Here is a 21,194-nt window from a genome sequence, read left to right on the forward strand (position 1 = left end):
GTGACCATTCTATGCTTCTTTTAAAAAACAACACATAAAGTCTGATAAAATTGTATTACTTTACAATTATATCAAGGCATGGTTTTATTCCCATTGGGTATTGTCCGATTTTTAAAGAATGCTGGCGAATGTGATGCATCATAGAGCTGTCATACCTGCATTTACATAACCACAGGGAATACATCGACCTAGTGATGCTGCGGTGTGTGCAATTTCTCTCTCTACTACACTCAATTTCAATAGAGCTGCAGGCCAAATCAACTACAAACTCATTCAAAAACATGTGCACACCAAAGCCATGAATGGGCCGCTGGGGCTGATTGCATTTCTTAATTCTGTTAATCGTGAGACAAAAGTATTTTCTCAATTGTGTGCATAGATATTTACTTAGAAATAGAAATGGCCACAGGGAGGACACTTGACATACTAGAGATGCATTTTAATTATGCAAATCACCTTACACTATAAGTGCTCATTCATTTTAGCAAAGACTACACGACTGCACGGCATATACAGTAGATCCATTGGCAAGTGTATGAAAACTACTGTAGAATTGATTAGCTATTAAACTACTGTCCATGAAATTAAATGCAACTTATCAATAGCTTTATTGAAACCACAGATATAGATCTTACAGTGATAGCAAAACAAAGAGTTTAAAAACAGAACAAATATGTTGTCTTCCATACAAAATAGTGCAAAACATCTGCAGTTGTAATGATACTAAACACACTAAATTGCAATATTTATTCTCACTTTATTACATTGAATAGCTTTTGTCGAGATATAATTGGATTGACTATTAGCTCTACCAACACCAGGTCCTGTACTACCCTTGTGTATCACCTCAACAATGAGAACAAGGTTGACAAGCTGTGACTGAGGGGAGTTTGAACCCTTGGGATCGTCCTCTAACCCACTTTACAAAAGCTCACCGATCTATTGCTCCTTGTGGCTCTGGTCCGTAACGATTTCTGGTCACTGCCAAATCCAGACCTCTAATGGTGTCTGTTTTGGTTCTGGATCAATAGAAAAAACGTGGCATTTCGCTTCATCACAGAGGGTTTGCTGTGGTCGGCTCTGACATGTTTATTGGAGGGATGTGAGAGAGAAGTCATCTGTCAGTCTCTCTGTTGTTTGTGAATATAGTGTAGAAGAAGAAACGGGCTCTCGACTAATCAAGGTCCTTTGTCCTCACTGCAAATTTGTATGACCAAAACTTTGCAGAAAATAATTGCAAACAAACGCAACAATTCTATTTTATGTGATTAAATGTAATATATATTATAGCATTTGCATGACAATCTTTTCATCACTTGTGTGTAGTATATTAGTATGTAGTAGTTCATTACACAATAAGGTTTTATTTTATTGGAAAGTGTGGAACAGTTTATAATAACTAACTTATAAAAGCCTTACAAAAGCATGAACAAAGACTTAATTAATAATAAAGAAATAGTTTATTGAGAATAATTCTGGTGTGGTAACTACTTAATCATACCTTCTAACACTGAGCCTTTAATTAAGTCGATATTAAGGATAATTAAGTTGTAGTTTTTGTAAAGTGGCACTGAAAGTATTGTTAAAAAAAGAAGTAACATCATCATCCAGTTCTGAGGGCCGTGTCTTTATCATTGTGAGATAGGGCCACTGCCTTGGTCTACAGCCAATTAAGCTCTCTAAAGCTCCACTGAATGGCACTGCTCGGTCAATAACAGCTGAGCAGGTGAAAGTGGGCAAACTGAGCCCGGGCGGAGGGCGAGAATCCGAGATGACTGGTCAGGACGAGGTTAGACTTGGAAGGTCAGCTGAAGATGTGAGTTCAAATGAGTCACAGCCAAAAGCCACAAACAGGAACAGGTGATAAAACATCCAGCTGCTCTCCTGCCCCTCACATGCAGCAGCATCAAAGCGGCTAAAGCGCTTCCTCCCCTGTCTACAGTCTATATTTGGTCTTGCAAAGAACATGCGCCGCAGGCTTCAAAAGACCTGGAGTTTTGGTGTTTTCGAGGTAGTTTTTTCTCCGGATATCTCGTGGTTAACGTGTCAGGAAAATGTCTCCTCAAATAAAACTAATCACTGAGAAGAAAAGCAACACTATGAATGTTTATTAACTGATCTTTTTAGGTCATATGGGATTTAAATTCCAGATAAGTTGCAAAGTGCGGATTAAAAAATTGTAATGGATAGTTATAAAGTTCTTGAGTAGTTTGTTGGTTTTTATATGACATTTTTGTCTCGTGTTGTTTCTGTTTTTTTACATGACGTGTAACAAATACAGTAAATGTTTTTAATGTCTGAGTAACATTTTATCTACCTACATTTTTCAATTGAGCGAATACAAAATATCAAAGCAATTGTTGTACAAGCTCTTACAGTCGTTCGATGCCTGCAGAGTAACACAGTTTGTTTTCAGTCCTGACCAATGGGAGAACGAAAAGAGATCTGAAAACCCTCAAGAGTGCAAATGGGGGAATCGCGGTACGGCAGCGATGACATAACAGGGGGTCTGACACGCACAACAGAGCGCTTACGTCAACTGTAACTGGGAGGAAAAGAGGAGCAAGCCTTCTCTATGTAGGTCACACATTAAAAGGGCATGCGGCGCCCACAAATTCAGCCAAGTAACGGCCAAACCAAGCGAGCAGAAAGAACATCACAGTTGTAAGTGCACCTCTGCTTCTCAAGAACAAGGGCGCTGTCCCAGAGAGAGCCAAGTGGTCCACGAGAAGTCTGTGGAAGTCACGCAAACATATATACAATGGAGAGTTACAGTTTGAACCAATGTAAGATTATTTAACATGGCCTAAAAATGGTTTCCAAGCCCTGGCAATTTGGTGAATGTCTCTTCCCCGTCTTCACAGCCATTTATCAATTACATCTGTCCAATAAAGCCAGTGAGCCAACTAAGAATAAAAAGTAAATGATAATAAATAATGAATAAATAAAATAATAAGCCTCACTTTTTTCCTTTAAGTAAAAATAAGCCATGAAAAGGAGATTTTGGTTCTTGCAGGTTCATTTAGACTGTGTTCAGAAAGCCTGGGTGGAGCAGATGAAAACAAAGCAAACTGTACCATAATGAATGTGGGAGGAAATGATTATGCAAACTATATTCCTGAGGGCGTTGCCTACACTGCACGAGATAATAAACTGTGGTCGAGAAGATGATGATTTAATCACCACCTAATGATAAACCACACTGACTTAGTGTAACTCTAAAAGCTCCTGAAAACAATGTAGTGAGTGCGAATAAGCACAAAGGAAGGTTTTATAACACTGGCACTCTCGTCTCAACACTCAGCACAGCAGCGCTGGGGTTTAACTCCAGGTCCAGACGGGGCCGTTCTGTGTGCATGGGGCTCTCAGTGTTTGGGTGGATTTTCCTCCATCAACACAACACAACACAACACATGTAGAATAGGCAAAATCCTCAGCCTTGCACAAGGATCTGGAGCGGATTTGAAAGATGGGTCAAATGCAGGGGACATTTTTTTTCTTTCTCTCTATCATAAGTACAGTATAATCACATAGAAAAACATTTCACACTGCCACATATAAAAAAGAGCCGGAGTTTCTCAGCCGAGTTGTCTTCACATCGATGTTGCAAGGCTGGTTTTCCGCTCAAAGACATTTAAGACATTTAATAAGGTGAAATTTTGACCTTTACCTAACCGTTCTTGTAAAATACGATATATAAAGAGTGAAATCGCTCGTTGGTCGAGACGTTCAACACTAACCAAAAGATTTCCATTTTCGATAACGATATCAGATACTGTTTGGTCAAAAGCTTTCAACCAAAGCAACCACATTTCCATCACTGTGACTGAGAAGTGAATGAATAATGCAACAAACTGTAGAAACGAATTAGAGTGCCTTGAATAACCATCCATACAAATGGCAACAGCTCAGATTTATTTTTTTATTTTATTTTTACTTGTGCTTGTCGAGTCATTAGTACTTTCCCCAATCCCCTTTATTTCCCTGTGCGACTGTGGTTCTGTAGTTTGGACTATTACAGCCTTTTACCAACCAGACTAGACTATATTTGCTCTTTCAATGGCAATAACGGCACAGCAAAACTACTGAGTGAATCATACAATTATACAATAAGTAATTAATGTATGTACAAAACTGCCCAATGATTAATTTCCCACAATAGTCTCTGGTGCATGTTTACACTCACACTGTCTGGTTTTGCCCACTCGGATCAATAGACCAGCTGTAGGACGGTCAATGAAGGAAATAGAGTATGCCATAGATCTTTTATTTATTAGTGGTGTTAACAAATGACCATATATTTATAATTAACTGTATAATTATAATGGTTTCAATTGATGCATGAAGTGGTTCAACAACATCATACCCGTGTATAGATATTGTATGTGTATGATCTATGTATGAGCCTAATGCTGCTTCATTATAAGTTACAATAGATTTAAACTGCCAAAATAATTGTTCAAGCAAATAAAAATAACCTTGAAATAAAAGCAAAAGGAGCTAAAAGGCCTTCGTCATACATTTCTTGGCTTGGTCGAATTTTGTATACAGAGACTGACCTTAATTAAAGCAACATCGCTTAACTTTTTGACATCACAATCACGATTCAATTGAAATAGAAAGGATTCTTTGAGACATTTGCCATGGCGACCAGCAGGTGGAGGCCCCAACATGGTCAGATTAGTGGAGATGCAAGCACGCTCACAGTAAAACATCCAAAATGTCATCAAAAATACGGTACATTTTATTTGAGTCTATTATTTGGCGTGTGGGGCTATAAGCAAACTGAAGCTCATTAGCGATTGCAGAATGAAAAGCCTCTTTATATTTGACTCGTGCATATTTGACTCACGGTGTGTGGTTCTGGTGGGGTCACTGGGCCCACTGTCTCCAGACTGAGCAGAGGACGCTGACGAGACACTGGAGCTGCGCACAAACCCAAAGGCAGCGAGACGTCCGGCCGGGAGACGAGTGGAGCTGAAGCCCGGGGGACGCAGGCACGACTGGGACGCTTTGGGGAGGAAAGACCTGCAGGCAGCATTTGGAGCTTCAGCATTCTGGGTAAAAACTTGATCATCTGTTGGGAAAAAAAATCAACAACAAGGCATTAGTCGGGTGGATGATGCATCGAAATATTGTAAATGCTATTGTGAAGAAATGTGAATGTCGAGTACATAATTTATAGTAAAACATGATATAAAAGAGCTGATTACAAATAATTATTTTGCAAACCTTCAAATGAGGGATATAAGCTGATATTTATCTATTTATTTGCACTTTTATGATTCATTTTACAAACATTTAACATTTGTTGGTTAAACTCATTTCTGTCAATAATATTATGTGAATATTGTTATTGGGACAAACTGTTATATATAATAAAAATATTTCCAGTCAGCCATTTGTTATAGTGTTATTATTATTTTCTTAGGTGCTTTTTTTTTTTTTAGTTTAGTTTAATTTAGTACCAGCCGTACTTTATGTATTTCCTTCTACTTTTTCCCCCCAATAACAATCTCAAAATATACAAATCTTCTTTTCTATCAAATCAAGATATATAATGTTAAAGCATTATTTATCACTTTCTTCTTGAAGTTCACAGCTGTAATCCTGTATAATTTAGACTATGTTTTGCTGTTTGCGGGTCAGGAGATTTGATTACTCATGTAAACCCGCCGGTAAAATTATTCAAGTATTTCTTTCCCCTCTGAATCATTCATGGCGACTAAGCTCTCAGCAGGCAACGGCAACCTTTCTGACTCCAAATGTTGCTGCAATCAGATACAATAAACATGTACACCTCAGTCTCCAACAGTCAGGCCCATCTGCATAGTGGGCAAGAGGCCAGCACAAGGTTTATAATGACATTTAATCAGCACTTTTTCAGACAAATATGCCAAATATACGCTTTCAGATCACTTAAAGGTGGTATGGACGATTTTTATCAGCAATTTTTTTTATCATATTTCCTCGTGGCGTGGATAAATCATTTGTCCTGCCACGTATCAATCATAAAACGCACCTACCGCTCACCTGCAGCCGCGTCAGGCTGGTCCCCACGTTTCCGCGTGCCTAAGCGCATGGATCTATCATAATATAGTTCCCTCAGTGTACGGGGCAAAATGAAGACGGAGAAAGACAGTTCGAGCTGACGCAGAAGTGGACAGAAATCTACGGGAGACGAGAGATGCGATGCGCTCCGTTGCACTTCCGCCTGCGTTCTCAAATCGCCGAAAAATCGTCCATACCGCCTTTAATTAAAGGTAAATGTTCATGTATAGTGTAAAAAAGTCATATAGGGAGTAAAACTTTTAAATGATTGTGTTTTAAAGAGGACACATTTGACTCTGTGCATGTATGAACTGTTTAATCACTGTGTAATCTGTAAAGCTGTAAATGTGACATAAAAACAAATAGAGCCTGAAACAGACATTTAGACTTCAAAACTATTTTTCACTCTACTAATAATACTGATGATCCATTCTAAAGGGAGCCACTAGTAAATGCTGGAAGCTTTCAAGATCTTCTTTTGAGCATATTTTACTGCAAACATGAAAGGGTTTAGTGAAAGTTGGGTTAGGCAGTGCTTTTTCCTTCAAAGCAAAGTTGTGCTAAATGGCTCTATATTAACAATAATCCTTTTACCCACAAGCTTCCTTCAATCCAACTGTAGACCACAGAAGCGTGAAATACAATGCAGCTTTAGAGCAAAATGAAATAATGGTTGGAGAGACCAGAGAAAGACCAAACAGAGAATCAAAGAAAAAAAACGAATCAAAGCCTCACAGTGGTAGCTGTTGTCAGCGCTGGCTCTAATCTGTGGCTGTGAACAAGGTGAATGTGCTGGCATGAAGAGGAAAAGACAAACTGATCTGCCCAGCGCCGCTCACACCCAAAGGACATTTACTGTTACACTAAAAAGAACGGTTTACATTCGAGTCCAAACAATGGAGAATGCATGTCTTGATCATGTGGGCTCACAGTCAAAAACAATGGAGAATTTACTATCTATTATTCCGAAGTTTTTTAACTATTCTATGTTTTATGTAACTTTTATGACAACTTTTTATTGTCAAATTTGGGACTTGCGTATGTTAAACACAGTTGTGATTAAACAGCACTTTGTGTGGTTTGTCAAGCTTGTGTAGTGCCTGACAAATGAAAGGCATTACTATTATTATATACAACTGATAGATACATTTTCAGATTGCTCTAACCTTATGGCTCAGGTACAAACATACAGCACTGTTTAATAATGTTGTCCTTCCAAGAATAGACACGGAATAACTCCATTATCTTTTAGACATTCCACAATTTAAATATCCAGCGGCTCAAGCACGACAATAACATGACCATAATGCTGTCATTTGTTTGTGTTTGATACATTGTCCTACATCTTTTAACATTCAAATCTTCCTTTGTGTGTCCTGTGCATTTATAATGGAATGCATATATTGGAGCAGGGGAAAACTCACATATTCATGCCTTCAACGAGTGGACTTGGACTCTTGCCCCGTAGTGGCATTACCTGAGCCTCGAGCACGAGTTCTGAATCCCGACCAGGAGAGCAGCTCTATCTCCTGCTGGCTGCTGAGATAAGGCAGGCGGCGGGCCCTTCCTCTCCATTTGGCACTGTGTTCTTCACCGCTACAGCTACAGGGCGAACGCCACACACTGATTTAGCAGCAGTGAGGCAGGAAGTGGGGCAGAGAGTGGGAGAAATTGGAAGGGAACATCTCCAGTGTATCTCATTGGCAACGCTGTGGCACACTTATCGCCACCTTCGCTCCGTCTTCGCGGCAAACAATCTGTTTATTAGATTGGGCCCGGCTGCTCTCCAGTGAGAAGGTCAGGATCATTAGAGGTAAATGTCTCCGTTTTATGTCTGCACCTCGACTTCACTCAGCACCTCGGAGACAAGAGCCAGGCAAACAGCCACAGTGGGTTTACTCACAAACTGTAGTGAAGAATTGGGAAGGCTTATTATTTAAAGGGCTCTGGAAACAACACGGGCAATTTAACTATGCATCAAACAAGTTTACTTCTGTAACTATCAAGCAAATAATGAACAATAAGAATACCGGCTTAAAACTGTGGATCAGAATAAGACTGTGCAAATATGAGTTGATAAAAAAAAAGAATAATACACTTTTAATTATGCTGTTTCCTTTTCTTCTGTTCCTTTTCTTTGAGGATGAGTTGATGTAAGTCTTTTTTATTTATTTTTTGTTATTTTAATTACTATAATGTACGAGAAGAGTGTAAAAAGCCTAAGCTCATTTGAAAAAAGTAAAATAAAAGGAAGAAACAAAGCTGTTTTCTATCAGAACCATGTTGAATCAAGACAGAAGTAGTACATTATTTAACTATGTTCCAGTCTTAAAGCCTTCTAAATTTACAAAACAGATCAGATACCCATTTATCTCCTTCAGGATCAATAAGTAAGTAAGTATCGGTAAATCTATCTTTACATTTCATTGTGTATTGGGTTCCGATGAAAAATCACTATTATTCTTTCATTACACAAAGAGCCGTGGCTAAATTGAGATAATGAATGTAAATTTGCTGCACATGGATCAATGTGAATAAGTCAATAAACAATGGCTGATTTTAATTACAAAGATCAGCTGCCACCACCTGCGCAAATTTCTCCCATAAAGCATTAAATTGCCTATTTTTAAAAGCAAAAACGTAGTGCAATTTCAATGCACCAACTAAAGCCTTCAGTGCTGAGAAGAGATGACAAGTGCAGAATATGAAAGCCTTATTCAAGCAGCGTGAAGCGTACAATGGGGTAAGACCAACACCAGCAATTATCTAAACTGTTGTAGAAATGTCTTTGTACATGTGTAAATTCAGTTGAAATTATCTGTCAACATAGAAACATTTTATATCCAATGTGCCATTTAACGAGATGAATAAAACACAGAATAGTGTAAAAATGTTCAATAAGAGAGAATATATATTATATATTCATAGGAAGATGTGCTGGCATAAATGCTAACTAAAGCCACATGTAAAATGCATCCAATCTAATGTGTTTATTCATGCTGAAAAGGTGCAGACATGAAGGCAGAAGATGAAAAAATGGTGTTACTTAGTGTTAATTGCAATGCCCTTCAAAGCCTCGCATGTCCCGGGGGGATTTCAGCACCGCTGCGGAGCTATACATATGTATTAATAGGGATTATGATAAGAACGCATGCCACATCATAACACTGGGCTGATCAATTCTTTATGTGCGAACTTATTTTTGCTTTGAACTTTCCATCTGGGGTTATCGCAGCTACAGAGATTGGGCCCAAATCAAATATATTGTAAATGGGTGTGATAAATGACACTGCCTTTGAGCGGTTTGTATGGATAGGCAAAGCCCCCGTTTCCGTTCTCTGTGACGGTGAAAATGTGGTTGGAATCTGATTCGAGCAATTGTGTTAAATCAAAACCGTGGGAAGAGAAGACGGGAAGCAAGACTCTTTATTTATTTAGAGCTGCAAGAAAAGAGTTTTGCAGGAGCGGGTCCCCTCTGAGTATTACTTCAAGCCTCCCAATCAGATTCCCCCAAAAATCATCTCGGCGAATGCATTTTAATGAGACAGTCCCAGACCTGCTTGTTGCTGAGGAAAAGAAAGCGTACGGCGGCGGATTTCTCCAGTGCCTCACGCTTCAAGCTGTTCGAGTACAATATGACACATGCAGAAACCCAAAAACACCCATCCACGCCTGGCATTTTCTTGTCACAGCAGAGAAAAACATGTCAAATTATTGTGGGTTTACCGGCGTGGTGGGATTTCTCGGTGGGGCTGATGGGTTGCACTGGTTGGCTCACGACAGGAGCGGGTCTCTGAGCGGGACTTCGGGTTCGGGCTGATGCCGGAGCCGTCCTGGTCACAGCGCCGAGGCCCAGACGTAGACCTCTGCCGGAGCGGATCAGGCTGCCGCTTCCCCCTCCGCTCTGGGGCGCCGTGCGGGACTGCAGCGGGTCATCGTGTGAGCTGCCTTTGAAGCTGCCCGGGCGCCCCAACTGGCAGAGAAATAACGGTATGATGAGATGTACATTTGAGTAAGTGCATGTTGAATTAAATAAAACCTTGATGTGGAGAATAATGTTGACTGAGACCAATTTGGTTTTATAGAGCTTATACAATGCAAAGTCATCAGAATGTTCAAAACTCTACAGTATTGGCCAAATGAAGAGGAGCATAACACATTTTCAAGGATTAACCGACATCATATCTAAATGTTAATGGTTTTGAGTCTTGATTTGAAAAAATAAGCAACAATTTTGTACTTCCAGTGTAGAAATGTCCACGAAATGTCCGTTAGTTTGCTATTGGACATTTCTACCCTGGAAGTACAAAATTGTTGCATATTTTTTCTACTGCGTGTCAAATTGTGAGTAAGAATACTATGTTCTCGCCTTAAAATTGTACTGTATATCTGCAGGTAAAATAAACAGCTATTGTGAGGTCCAGTGAAACCCACATAACAGGATTTTACCTACATCAGAACTGCTAAATGTCCATCATAATCTCTCCCCAAATAATGTAAAATATGAAATGTTTAAACCATCATTTTGATTTCACTACCTTTTCATATTTTATGATATTTTTGTTTGAAATTACATCATGTTCCATTTCTCTTGAACACATTAATTGAAGCTCACATCCTCCCAGTGGACCTTGCACTTCATCAACATCGCCCTGATGTTATGAATGCCAAATGAAGCTATGTAATTATGATCAATAAACATGAATGAATGAAAACTGAGATATAAATCTGAAACAATTACACACTGTTTACCTTGGGTCCATGGGAGTTGACATATACAGCGTAAATCAATATGTGGGGTTAGCACATTGTATAAGATCTGCTTTATAGTGATTCGGTTTATGCAATTCGACCTGAAGCAGAGGCTAATTAATAAATAATTCAGAACAATGTAATCTTAGGGAATCAGTGCAGATACAGTAACAAATATGTAAATATGCTGTGAGGATGCTAAATACTTAATGAAAATCAAGGTGTAATGTAAGTTTATTTTATTTTCACTGAAGGTTTAGGTCCAAATGAGAGATTTAATATATATTCATGGTATTTTCACTGGGGACACCGATGCAATTATAGTTTTTGTAACTTTATTTTTGATGAACTATTTATTCTGCTGGTCGGCTGCATGTCTGTAATGAATGTATTCATTAATTTCCCCTTGGGGATGAATAAAGTAAGTCTGTTTGAAGTCAGTTCTGATTCTGACTTAAGTGTTGGCTATGGCTGTATCTTTATCAGTAAGTATGGGGCATAACCTTTTCAATAAAAAATTAATAGATGTGCAGAGAAGGAAGTCATGCTCAAGTAGTACGCTGAAGTCCTGTTGATTAATGGTATATGTAAAGTAAATTCAAAAGTATTACTACTGATACTACTGCCCCTCCCCACTGTAATGTCCATAATGAAACTACCACAATTATGTTCTGAATCTCCAGATCATTTGGTTGATCGCAATTATTTTTTCCTACTAAATAAAGATACTAAAGGAATCATAAACTACCATAAGAATAAAAGTAATTATAGATTTCAATGTTGTTGGATCATGGCGTTTCTTCTCACAATCATCGCAACACTAACATTTGATATTGTGACGAGATCTGTACTAACCTCAGGCGGCGTCCCGTAGAAGTCTGTTTTGCTCCCGAGTTTGGGCGGTGCCGTGTGGCTGTGTCCGTGAGGCGCATGTGCTGGTGGGACAGTATTTGGTCTGACTCCCCTGTTGCTCACTCCTGGTTGTGGGAACTGCATCTCCTGCTTGTATTTTTCATAAAGCAAATTTGAAGCGCTGAGAACTGGGGCTCCCCTGGCATCCACATCGGGCTGGTCTTTCGGGACATCTTTACTCATAGCCTGGTTAGTTGAGTACATTGACAGTCTTGATGGCAAAGAGGATACTTGATAAGGTCCGTCTGCAACTTGTGGCTTGAACTGTGGATTTTTCCTCACGTAAGTTATAATCTTGGGACGAACCCCCTTTGGCTTTGGGGCATGTTTCGGCGAAGGCGAGCTGTCTTTCGGTGGACTCTGCCTGTTGTTGGGAGCTGGTTTGCCTGTCCCGGTTGTGGTTGTGCTTATGCTTGTCTTGACTGGTGCTCTTAGGCTACTGTTGCCATAGCCCTGACTGCTTCCCGCAGCGTTGGCCCCCGGGGGTGCGATGTGCCGAATCACACCCGGGACGTTTCGGGGAATGATGAACATGGAGGCTTGCCTTCTGGGCGATCCTTGGGGCGTCCTGAGTGGGGAGTGTGGTGGGGTAGCCACCCGGTTTGGACTGGAGCAGTTCCTCCTGTATGTAAGCTGAGTTTGAGGTCTTGGACTTGGGGTCGGCCTTGAGGCACCGGTGAGCTGTTTTTCGGCAGGCGTTGTGTCTCTTTGGGCTGCGTTACTCGGCTGTCTAAGGACCCCAGATGAGTTATAGAGATGGGAGAAATCGGATGGCTCACGTAGAGACGATCTTGTAAACTTTTGATTACCAATGTATTCCTGGTTCGCTTGTCCAGGGTCAAGTTGATGGCTACTGGATTCGGGCAAACTCCGAGCTCGCCCCATCACCGTTTGACACATTGGTCTTACAAGCTGCTGTCTTCTTGGCGGTAAAACCCTTTCTTCAAATCCGGCTTTCCTCCTCTGTCCGAGCCCACCATCCTGGCTGCCGCTGCTGCTGTATTGGGGAAGTTTCTCCTGAGAGTGGTAAGGAGGTGAGATCTTGTTGTCCATTGGTGCGGACCCTCTTCTGGTCTGAATTGAGGTAGTGTTGCTTGTACCAGAGGAATAGAGGTGGGTCTTGTAAACTGGCAAAGTTATACGCGTTTCTCCGCCTGTATCCAAAGCACTCGATAGACTTCCACCGAGAGAGAGCGCGGACAAGCTGGAGACAAACACATTGGTTTCAGATTTGGACTTTTGCCTGTCCCGCTCCGCTGCTCTACCCATCCGGACCGTCTCTACTGTCACGCAGGCATCCAACTCTTCTGTACTTTGACTGGCAGTCCTTTTGTGCTCCTGTCTGCTCCTCCGAACCTCCACCTTGTCACTGTCATAGTCATTTCTCTTCACTTTGATCGAGGCAGAGCTGGCAGTCGAACTCGAGGAGATGGACATAGGGCCTTCATCTTTCCCATCTCTCAGACTAACTCCTTCATCCTCATCGTCATAAATATCGTCGCTTTTGCCCAAAAATGTGTGGATTTCCTGACAGGGCTCGAAAGGCTGCTCAGAGCTCCAGAAGACAATTTTCTCATGAGTTTCGCTCTGAGATACAAGTGGAGGGATAGAGCTTGTGTGGTACTCCAGTTCTCCAATTTCATTAGCATTATCGTCTCCACACTGAGGAAATGGCATGCTACTTTTGTTTGTAATCTTTTCACCTCTTTCTACAGACATTCTTAGCCCACTGAAATCAGTTGGGACGCTCATGTTGTACCTACTCTGCTAAACTCAATAACAGTAGCTACTGGCCATTTACAATTTTAAAACGCGATCTTTCTTCTTGCTCTTCACTTGAATGCTCCTTGGCTCGCCCTTTCTTCTTCGATTGTTGCATTTGGTTTGAATTGTTTCTTATGGCTCTTTATTGACAAGATGAGTCATCTGAAAATAAAAAAGAACAAAAACAAATCATTAAAAACATATATTTAAAGCAACAACAAGATGTACTAATGTAGATTAGATAGAAAGTCTGGAGTCAGACATAAGTTTTAATTATTTTTTTGTTATTCTATTCTCAGATCACCCTTAAAAAGATGTCTTGATCTCAATGGGCTCTTTGTTTACATAAATACATTATCCTGAGGTATTAATCTACAGTACTAGTTGTGATATAGATCAAGACTGTTCCAGAACAATTCATGAAATTATTAATTTTGTCCTATATATTTTATTAATTTCTGCATCAACACTTCAATTATGTTGATACTGGTCTGTGCAATGATTAGCATCTGCGGATTGATTTTTTACAAACCCTGGTATACTCAATCAGAAAGACTTATGGACAATATAGAGATTGAGTTTAATTCATGGGCTTTTGAAAAATACACCGGAAATAATGCAAATCCCACAAAAGCTCGCATCTTTTCTAGAAATACTTTAGTGTCGACTGTCGAAATGACCAGTTGAATTCTAATATGATTGTTGAGATGTAAAATTTGAAGTGGCAGGGGCGAGCGTAAATGCAGCAGGACTAATCATGCAGAAGGTGTAACAAACACACAATTAGTGAGCAATGACAGACGTGGAGAGCTTTGGGACGTGAACACAAAGACAATACTGCGGTGAATTCAGAAAAAGGCTAAGGTTTGGTGTCTGGTGCAGTGTGTAGTTGTGAGTGAAGGAGTCGCCCTGAGGAGCGCTGATGCAAGGTGCAGGGAAAGAGGCAGATAGGGTGAGTCGAAGTGTTTTGTAATGAGTTCTTATTCTCCAGGGGGGTTAAAAATGAGCACGGTTGGGATTGGGCAACAAATATTATGCGGCAGTATGTTGTTCAGGAGCACAGGCAAAACCACCTCCACTCTCTATGGGAGTTTTAACAGGTTTAAGCATGCATTTTAATAACAAAGGAGGTGTGAAAGGACCATGACGCCATTCATGATCAATAGGTGAAGAGAAGCAACACACAGAAATCCATATTGTGGATCTGTACAGAAGCAGAACAGTTCTCAACAGGCTCATCCAACGTGCCATATGTCGCATTAGGATCAAACCACAAATCTATCACGATCAGACTCTACTACAGCGAGCTGAACGCTTCTGTGAGGGATAATAGAGTAATGTATGGCGTATTGTTAATGGTGGCTTGAAAATAAACAGGGTGGATTTTTTTAGTGGCGATTGAACAGATGGAGGTGAGGGCAAATGTCCGAAAGCTTTTGTCACACCACGTCCATTCACCACGACAACCACCCAGAGTGCATTCATAAAAGAGTGTCAACATTTAAAAATACATTTCCTCTTCCCCTCATTACGTTCAAAGGAAAAGCTTCAGGCTGTTTTTTATTTAAATTTCAACTATGATTTAGAATTATGCTATAGCTTCGTACTATACACAGTCAAACAAGTGCAACATTATAACATCAAATATATTGTCTATAATTACAACTATTCAAATCAAAGTTGAATGTTTAATGTTTTTCTTTAGTTTTGTTCAGTCATGACACACTTTTTTGTCCGACAATTATATTCCGGAGAAAACCCCCAACTAAACAATACTAAATCCCACCTTTTATTTATTTTTGTTTTAATATAATGTGGTAAATTAGAGTATTATATATATATCGAGAGCGATATTAGTCATAATTGCTCACTCATATTTGATGTTATAGACAAAAATGAAGACTACAATTACATTTTGCAGGTAAAAAACATCAAATATGATTACAACAAGGAAGGCACTTAAACTTAAATGTACATGAGCGATTTGGCCAAATGTTATGGTATACCAAAATTATATTAATTAGAAGCAATCTAGACAAAATATTCCTATCCTGCGTGGTACTTTGGTCTGTCAGTTTCCGTAAGTACAGACCATTTAACTGCATACAAATTCACTTCAAGTAAACATTTTCTCAGAATATAAAACAGATGGGCTCTAACTGTTCAGCTACTCTCTAAATTGATAGTGACAAATGATTTCTTATCAGATAATACGCAGTGATAGGTGTCAACGTGGGAGACAGTTAGCAGCGACTTCATAGAGACAGAGTGATTATGCAGTCTAGATATGTATCTTTACACCATCACTTTGAATATTTCACCAGGATCAAGTTCAAATACGGCTCCCTACATCCAATTATACTTGTAACACACTGCAGATTTCTCATAAGCAGGTAACTCCCACTGCAGAGGTTTGGAAAGAGGAGATACGCCTGAGCTAACTGGGAGAGGCATCCAACAACAAGGCTATAACATTCAGCTTAAAGGTGGGTAATACTGTGAGTTTAGATGATATTGTGAATGTTGTTTTTAAAAAATGCAACATTTAAACATTGAGTACATTGTTTATATTATGAAAAATGCTATGACTTGTTGTGTCTTTTGTCCTGAGGGTTGTGATTCTCCTCAAACTGCTCTGATTCACAATATGCTGATCCTACCAGACGAATTCTCGTGGAAAGCTGCACTGAGACATTTGCCGGCGAAGCAAAGGCGACTGGGAAGGGCATCCCTTCTTGAAAGCCTTATAACATGTTTAAAATGTGAGAATCTTACATTAAAGGTCAAGGTTAAGGTACACTTTATTGTCCCTGTAGAGAAAGCTGTCCACAGCATTTAACCCATCCTTCAAGTCCTCTACTAAGGGAACATGTCAGGGGCCGAGGGAGACAGCAGGGCAGTGCTTGGGCCAGAGGGAAAAATAGGGTGGACGGGACTACAAAGCTGCTGAAGGATTAGACTCACAATCACATGAATGGATTAAACATATATTTTGTTAGCCAGAGGGACGCCAAAGCCACAGTATAATGTACCAACAACGGAAATATTGCAATATCATATTGTCAGATGTCTTTAGATGTTATTGTGGGCTGACACAATATATCAAATGTGCTTGAATGTATTGTTTTGGTGCAGAAACAGCTAAAACAGAGGGAACAACACTGACCAAGTCTCCTTACTCTATTTCAGTGCAGACAACATGACAATACAACAGTTTTTGTTTTTTTTAGCACATTAGGTTCATGACGCAATCCTCTCTACATCAGCATTAGTTTGTTAGGATGGATTAAAACTATCCATCCTAACAAAAAATAAATGAAAATAAATAAACCACAATATTGCAATAAATAATATACCATGAAATGAATGCCTTGATAATATTGTACAGTGAGATTTGCATATTGTTACGTCTCTAGAGTATAACATGACATACATTGGCTATAGAAAGCTTAGTTGGCCAATCCACGTTTCAAATACAGACCCTCTTTGCTCAGAGGTGAGAGCATTAGCCAGTCACTAATTTCAGCTCGATAGTTTTAATCCATCCTAACAAACTAATGCTGATATAGAGAGGATTGAGTCATGAACCTAATTTAAAAGGGGCTTTTAATCATTGGTTTACTGCATGTCTGGCCCAACCCCCAACCACGACGACCGAGCTCTGTCCAACAAGCTCTTTATCCCTAAGAAAATGGCCTCATGTTTCCACTTTACTTTTTGTCCAACTATGTAATATTATTCGAGGATAAATACAGCTCATAATGATCGCGCCTACACAATGCAGCTCAAACTAGCCTCGTGCGGCTCATGATTACTGGTGTGTTACGATCTGTGTCACTTTATGCCTCGTATGGCCCTAAACAACTCCTGCCGCTCTCGGCCTCCCCACAGATGCGGCCCTTTATAGCCTCATGCCCACTCACGATCATGCTGCGATTAGAAAAGGTTACACAGAGGAAAGCTGGTCATAAACCTGAGCTGAACCTGCAACATAAATGTGCCTTATACTGTGGACAAATGCGTTTCACTCCATATACAATCTCTGTGTGATATAACGTAAACACTCAAGGCCGGCTATCAAATAATGCATTGTTTTAGAGAGCGATTTAGAGTTTTGTGCATTATTTATTCAGTCCACGCTCAAGAAAGTATGGTTTCCAATCTGCAGCAGACGCCTCACAGACACCCCCACATCACTGACGCACACAAAGACGAGCTGAGTTACATGTCTGGCCAAAAGAAGGCCATAACTACAGGCTCTACTAAGATTGCCTGGGTTTTCTTTGTATTATTCTCTACAAAAGATCTCTCTGCTTCTCAGACAGAGATGTGCAATCCGGTTTGTTTATTTCAGTGACGCATGGAAAACTAAGATCAGTTTAAGAGTTTTGTACTTCACTCACTAATTCTGCTTAAACATTCATTGTTTTTAGTCCCGTGAGATAATTTTTTCATCTTTTTTTCCGTAAGCAACCATATTTACTTTTATAAGGATGGACCGTGTGTGTTTCTGATTGGCTGACCTACCTGTCGCTCAAGACTATCTGAACCCAGGGAGATAAAACCTAAATATTATAGAATATATTATTTATAAAGAATAGTGTATTCTTGGCTGGCCCAGGACACCATTACTGAGGGTGCATCTGAGTTTCAAAGGGGTGCAAAGATGATATGACACCTGAAATGAAGGTGCAAACACTTTAAAATTAGGTTGCACTGAACCCTTTTGCACCCCTGTAGACCCAGACCTGCCCAAACCATCAAAATGTAGTGGTTCTCTGGCTTTATTTTTAGGTTGGTTCATAGTTTCAACTCTGGTGACCCTCAGGTGAGTTCACCATTGAAACAAGCCTAACGCCATATCCAGTTTCAATCTTACATAAATAAAGACAGATTTAAACAGGAAAGGGCTACAAACAGATCGTTTGGATTTCAATTTGTGGGTTGGGTAATATACTTAATAATCTATATGTACTATATATAATAATAATAATAATAATAATATTATTTGTTTGTAATCAATGTAGAGCTTTAAAATGAAAAATCTTTGAAATTAACAATGCGGCAAATATAATAAGACCCTATACATTGTCAGCTGTGCAGCAATATACAAAATCAAACAAATGAACTAATTAGTGCCGTCAGACACTATTTAAACAGACAGAAGAGGAAGAGGAATTGTGAGAAGAGTGAAGGAGAGAGAAGTCACAGTGGCAGATTCATTACAGCAGTGATATATGGAGCAGGGCCTTTTGCTGATGATGCAGTCCTGTGCAGCCAAGCGCCAAACTCAACCACTGCCGCTTCACTAGAATAAGCTGCTCGTCATACTGCACTGTACGGTGAAGCCATAACCAATTTGTGGAGAGGAGTCCTACTATAAGAAACTACGGAGAAAGTGTGAGAGAAGAGGATTGTTGTGAAAAGATAAAATATACAGGAAAATACATTTGGTTTGAGAAAGCTTTTAGAGAGAGGTCTCTGACAGGTTTAGGCTCCCGTGGCAGCGCCTTACAGTGATGACAAACCTACTTAGCTTTGTTATAAAGACGCTGCAGCAGAGCCAAGTCATGAGGGAGAAGATGAGAAGGCTGTTACACACACAGAATATATCAAACATAAATAATATAAGATGTGATAGAACTTTATTGATCTCACCGTGGATAATTGCACTTGTCACATGTATAAGTTCCTTGTTATTTAAGTTATTGCATATCAAGAACTTTGATGGTTTTAAGATTTGTTTTACAGTTTGTTCATGTGACCTGTAAACCGATGGACAATAATGTGACTTTACTTATATTATTTAATGCAAAACTGTTATAAAACAGTGTTTAGTAACAGAAGAGGGCACTGTACTGTGACGATAGAAGCAAATGAGTAATACAAAAAGTGATATTAATGTTATTACATTTAAGAGTTTAATGTCCAAGGGACCAAGGACATTTCAATTAGACACTTGACACTAAGTGATTACTGCACCTCTCAATCAATTGTGCATCCAAGGTGAAAAAGACCTGTCATTGTCTATGGCTGGAAGGAAGGAAGATTAATTGGTTCACATGTAACTATACCGTGTAAAAATAGTGATGACCGTGCAGTAAAGGTAATAGAATGTAGCATTGAGCATAGAGTCATATTGACTTAATTCTGTCCCGCCCACTTTTTCCACTTTTCCCACGTGATCGCCAATGTTGTAATCGACCTTCCAGTTTGTGTAAAATATCCAATGTTCATGTGACCAACAAGTCAACAATGCACCAATTCCCTGTGCGGCTTTTTAGTCTGTGTAGAACTTATTTTACTCAATGTTAACAAATAGAACCAAGAGAAGGATTATGTCATATGGCGCCGCCCAGAGGGGCTTCCGGAATAAGGTGAATAGAAAAGCATAGTTATCTAAATGAAACCCGTAGTTGTGTGTGCTAATGGACTTCTCATTATGACACCTTCCACTTAAACATGCTGTAATGAGGCCATTTACATTCCCCGGCCACAAACACTGTGTGGTCGGCATATTTCCTTCAGGCTATTATGGTTATAACAAATCAGCAACGCGTCAAAGAAACCATATTAAAGGCTGACAAGTGATTGATGACTGATGATAGCTTTCATATTTAACCTTGATGTTTTTGTTCTTGCCTTTCAATGTCATATTTGATTTTTCTTTCCCTTTCCTCATTTCCTCTGACCATATCATTATTTTTGTACAAGGCAAGAATCTTTTGTATGCTTTTTTATGTAAAAATCGGAATCATTCTACATTTCAGGATGTTTTCTCACTGTTTACACAAATAAAACAGTTCAGAGAACCTAAAAAAATAGTCCTTTGGCTCAGCTTTCCCTTTTATATTAAAAAACCCACATATAAAGCATCTAAAATATACATGATTTCAATTAACTCATACACCCTGATAGCCATGTAAAAAAATATGAATCAATAGTAATCAATAGAATCAATCTAAAAGCGATGTGCCCATCCCGGAGACGCCTGTCATGCTGGCAATGTCAAATAAATATGAATAAGAGTGTCTGCGCTCTCTGCCAGTGTGGTCCAGTAGATTTGGTTTTCCATCTGGCGGATCACTTATGTATGATTCATGTCAGCAAAATTGTTAGATTGAATGAATAGAAATGAAGCTTTTGTGATTTCTGTCATGTCTTTGTGATTTTAATGATTTCCCCCCCCCTGTTGTGTGAAGCACTTGCCTTGTGTACAAATTGTGCTCTACAAATCAACTTGCCTTGTCATTAAAGTAATAATTACCTGTGAAATGTAACTTTTAAAATGTTCTTTCTTTTTCTTTTCTTTCTATGCGATCAGGTATGGATCAACTTCCCTCACAGCGCCTGGTTTAACTTACCCCATTGGAACTTACTTGCTCATATGTTTTAGAGCTTGCAAAATGGCCTATGTGACAAAAAACTTGCTCCAAAAAATATTGCTTTTTTTGCAGATTTTGTCTTTGAGTGGATGGATGCTTTCAAGTTACAATGTCATGTTCCAAAAGAAATTAAATAGCTTTTGAGATTTAATGGGTGGCTCAACCCCAGTCCCCCTATATTTTCAGCCCAAACTCCTTGCCTCAAACATTGATAAGTGCTGCTTCTGTTTTCATGGCGACCCCATAACCTTTGTTGAAAACACATCCCATTAGAAACAGGTTGTTGTGGACGTGTATGCGTGTGATGCTTTTACTATCACCTGCACGTTT

The 21,194-nt window shown here is 39.5% G+C and overlaps 1 protein-coding gene across 1 annotated transcript in view; it reads right to left on the minus strand.

The window, feature by feature from the left end:
- The window catches only part of mtus2a (microtubule associated tumor suppressor candidate 2a), a 55,598-nt gene that overhangs the window by 24,147 nt on the left and 10,257 nt on the right, over positions 1 to 21,194 (minus strand). Inside the window, 3 exon segments of the mRNA XM_072446091.1 lie at positions 4,853 to 5,057; positions 9,755 to 10,024; positions 11,659 to 13,641. Of these exon segments, the coding sequence (XP_072302192.1) occupies positions 4,853 to 5,057; positions 9,755 to 10,024; positions 11,659 to 13,467 (2,284 nt within the window). The 5' untranslated portion in view covers positions 13,468 to 13,641.

This window comes from Eucyclogobius newberryi, unplaced genomic scaffold, assembly GCF_026437365.1.
Source record: "Eucyclogobius newberryi isolate DKJ021-1_F unplaced genomic scaffold, fEucNew1.0.hap1 SCAF_15, whole genome shotgun sequence".
Classification (NCBI taxonomy): domain Eukaryota; kingdom Metazoa; phylum Chordata; class Actinopteri; order Gobiiformes; family Gobiidae; genus Eucyclogobius; species Eucyclogobius newberryi.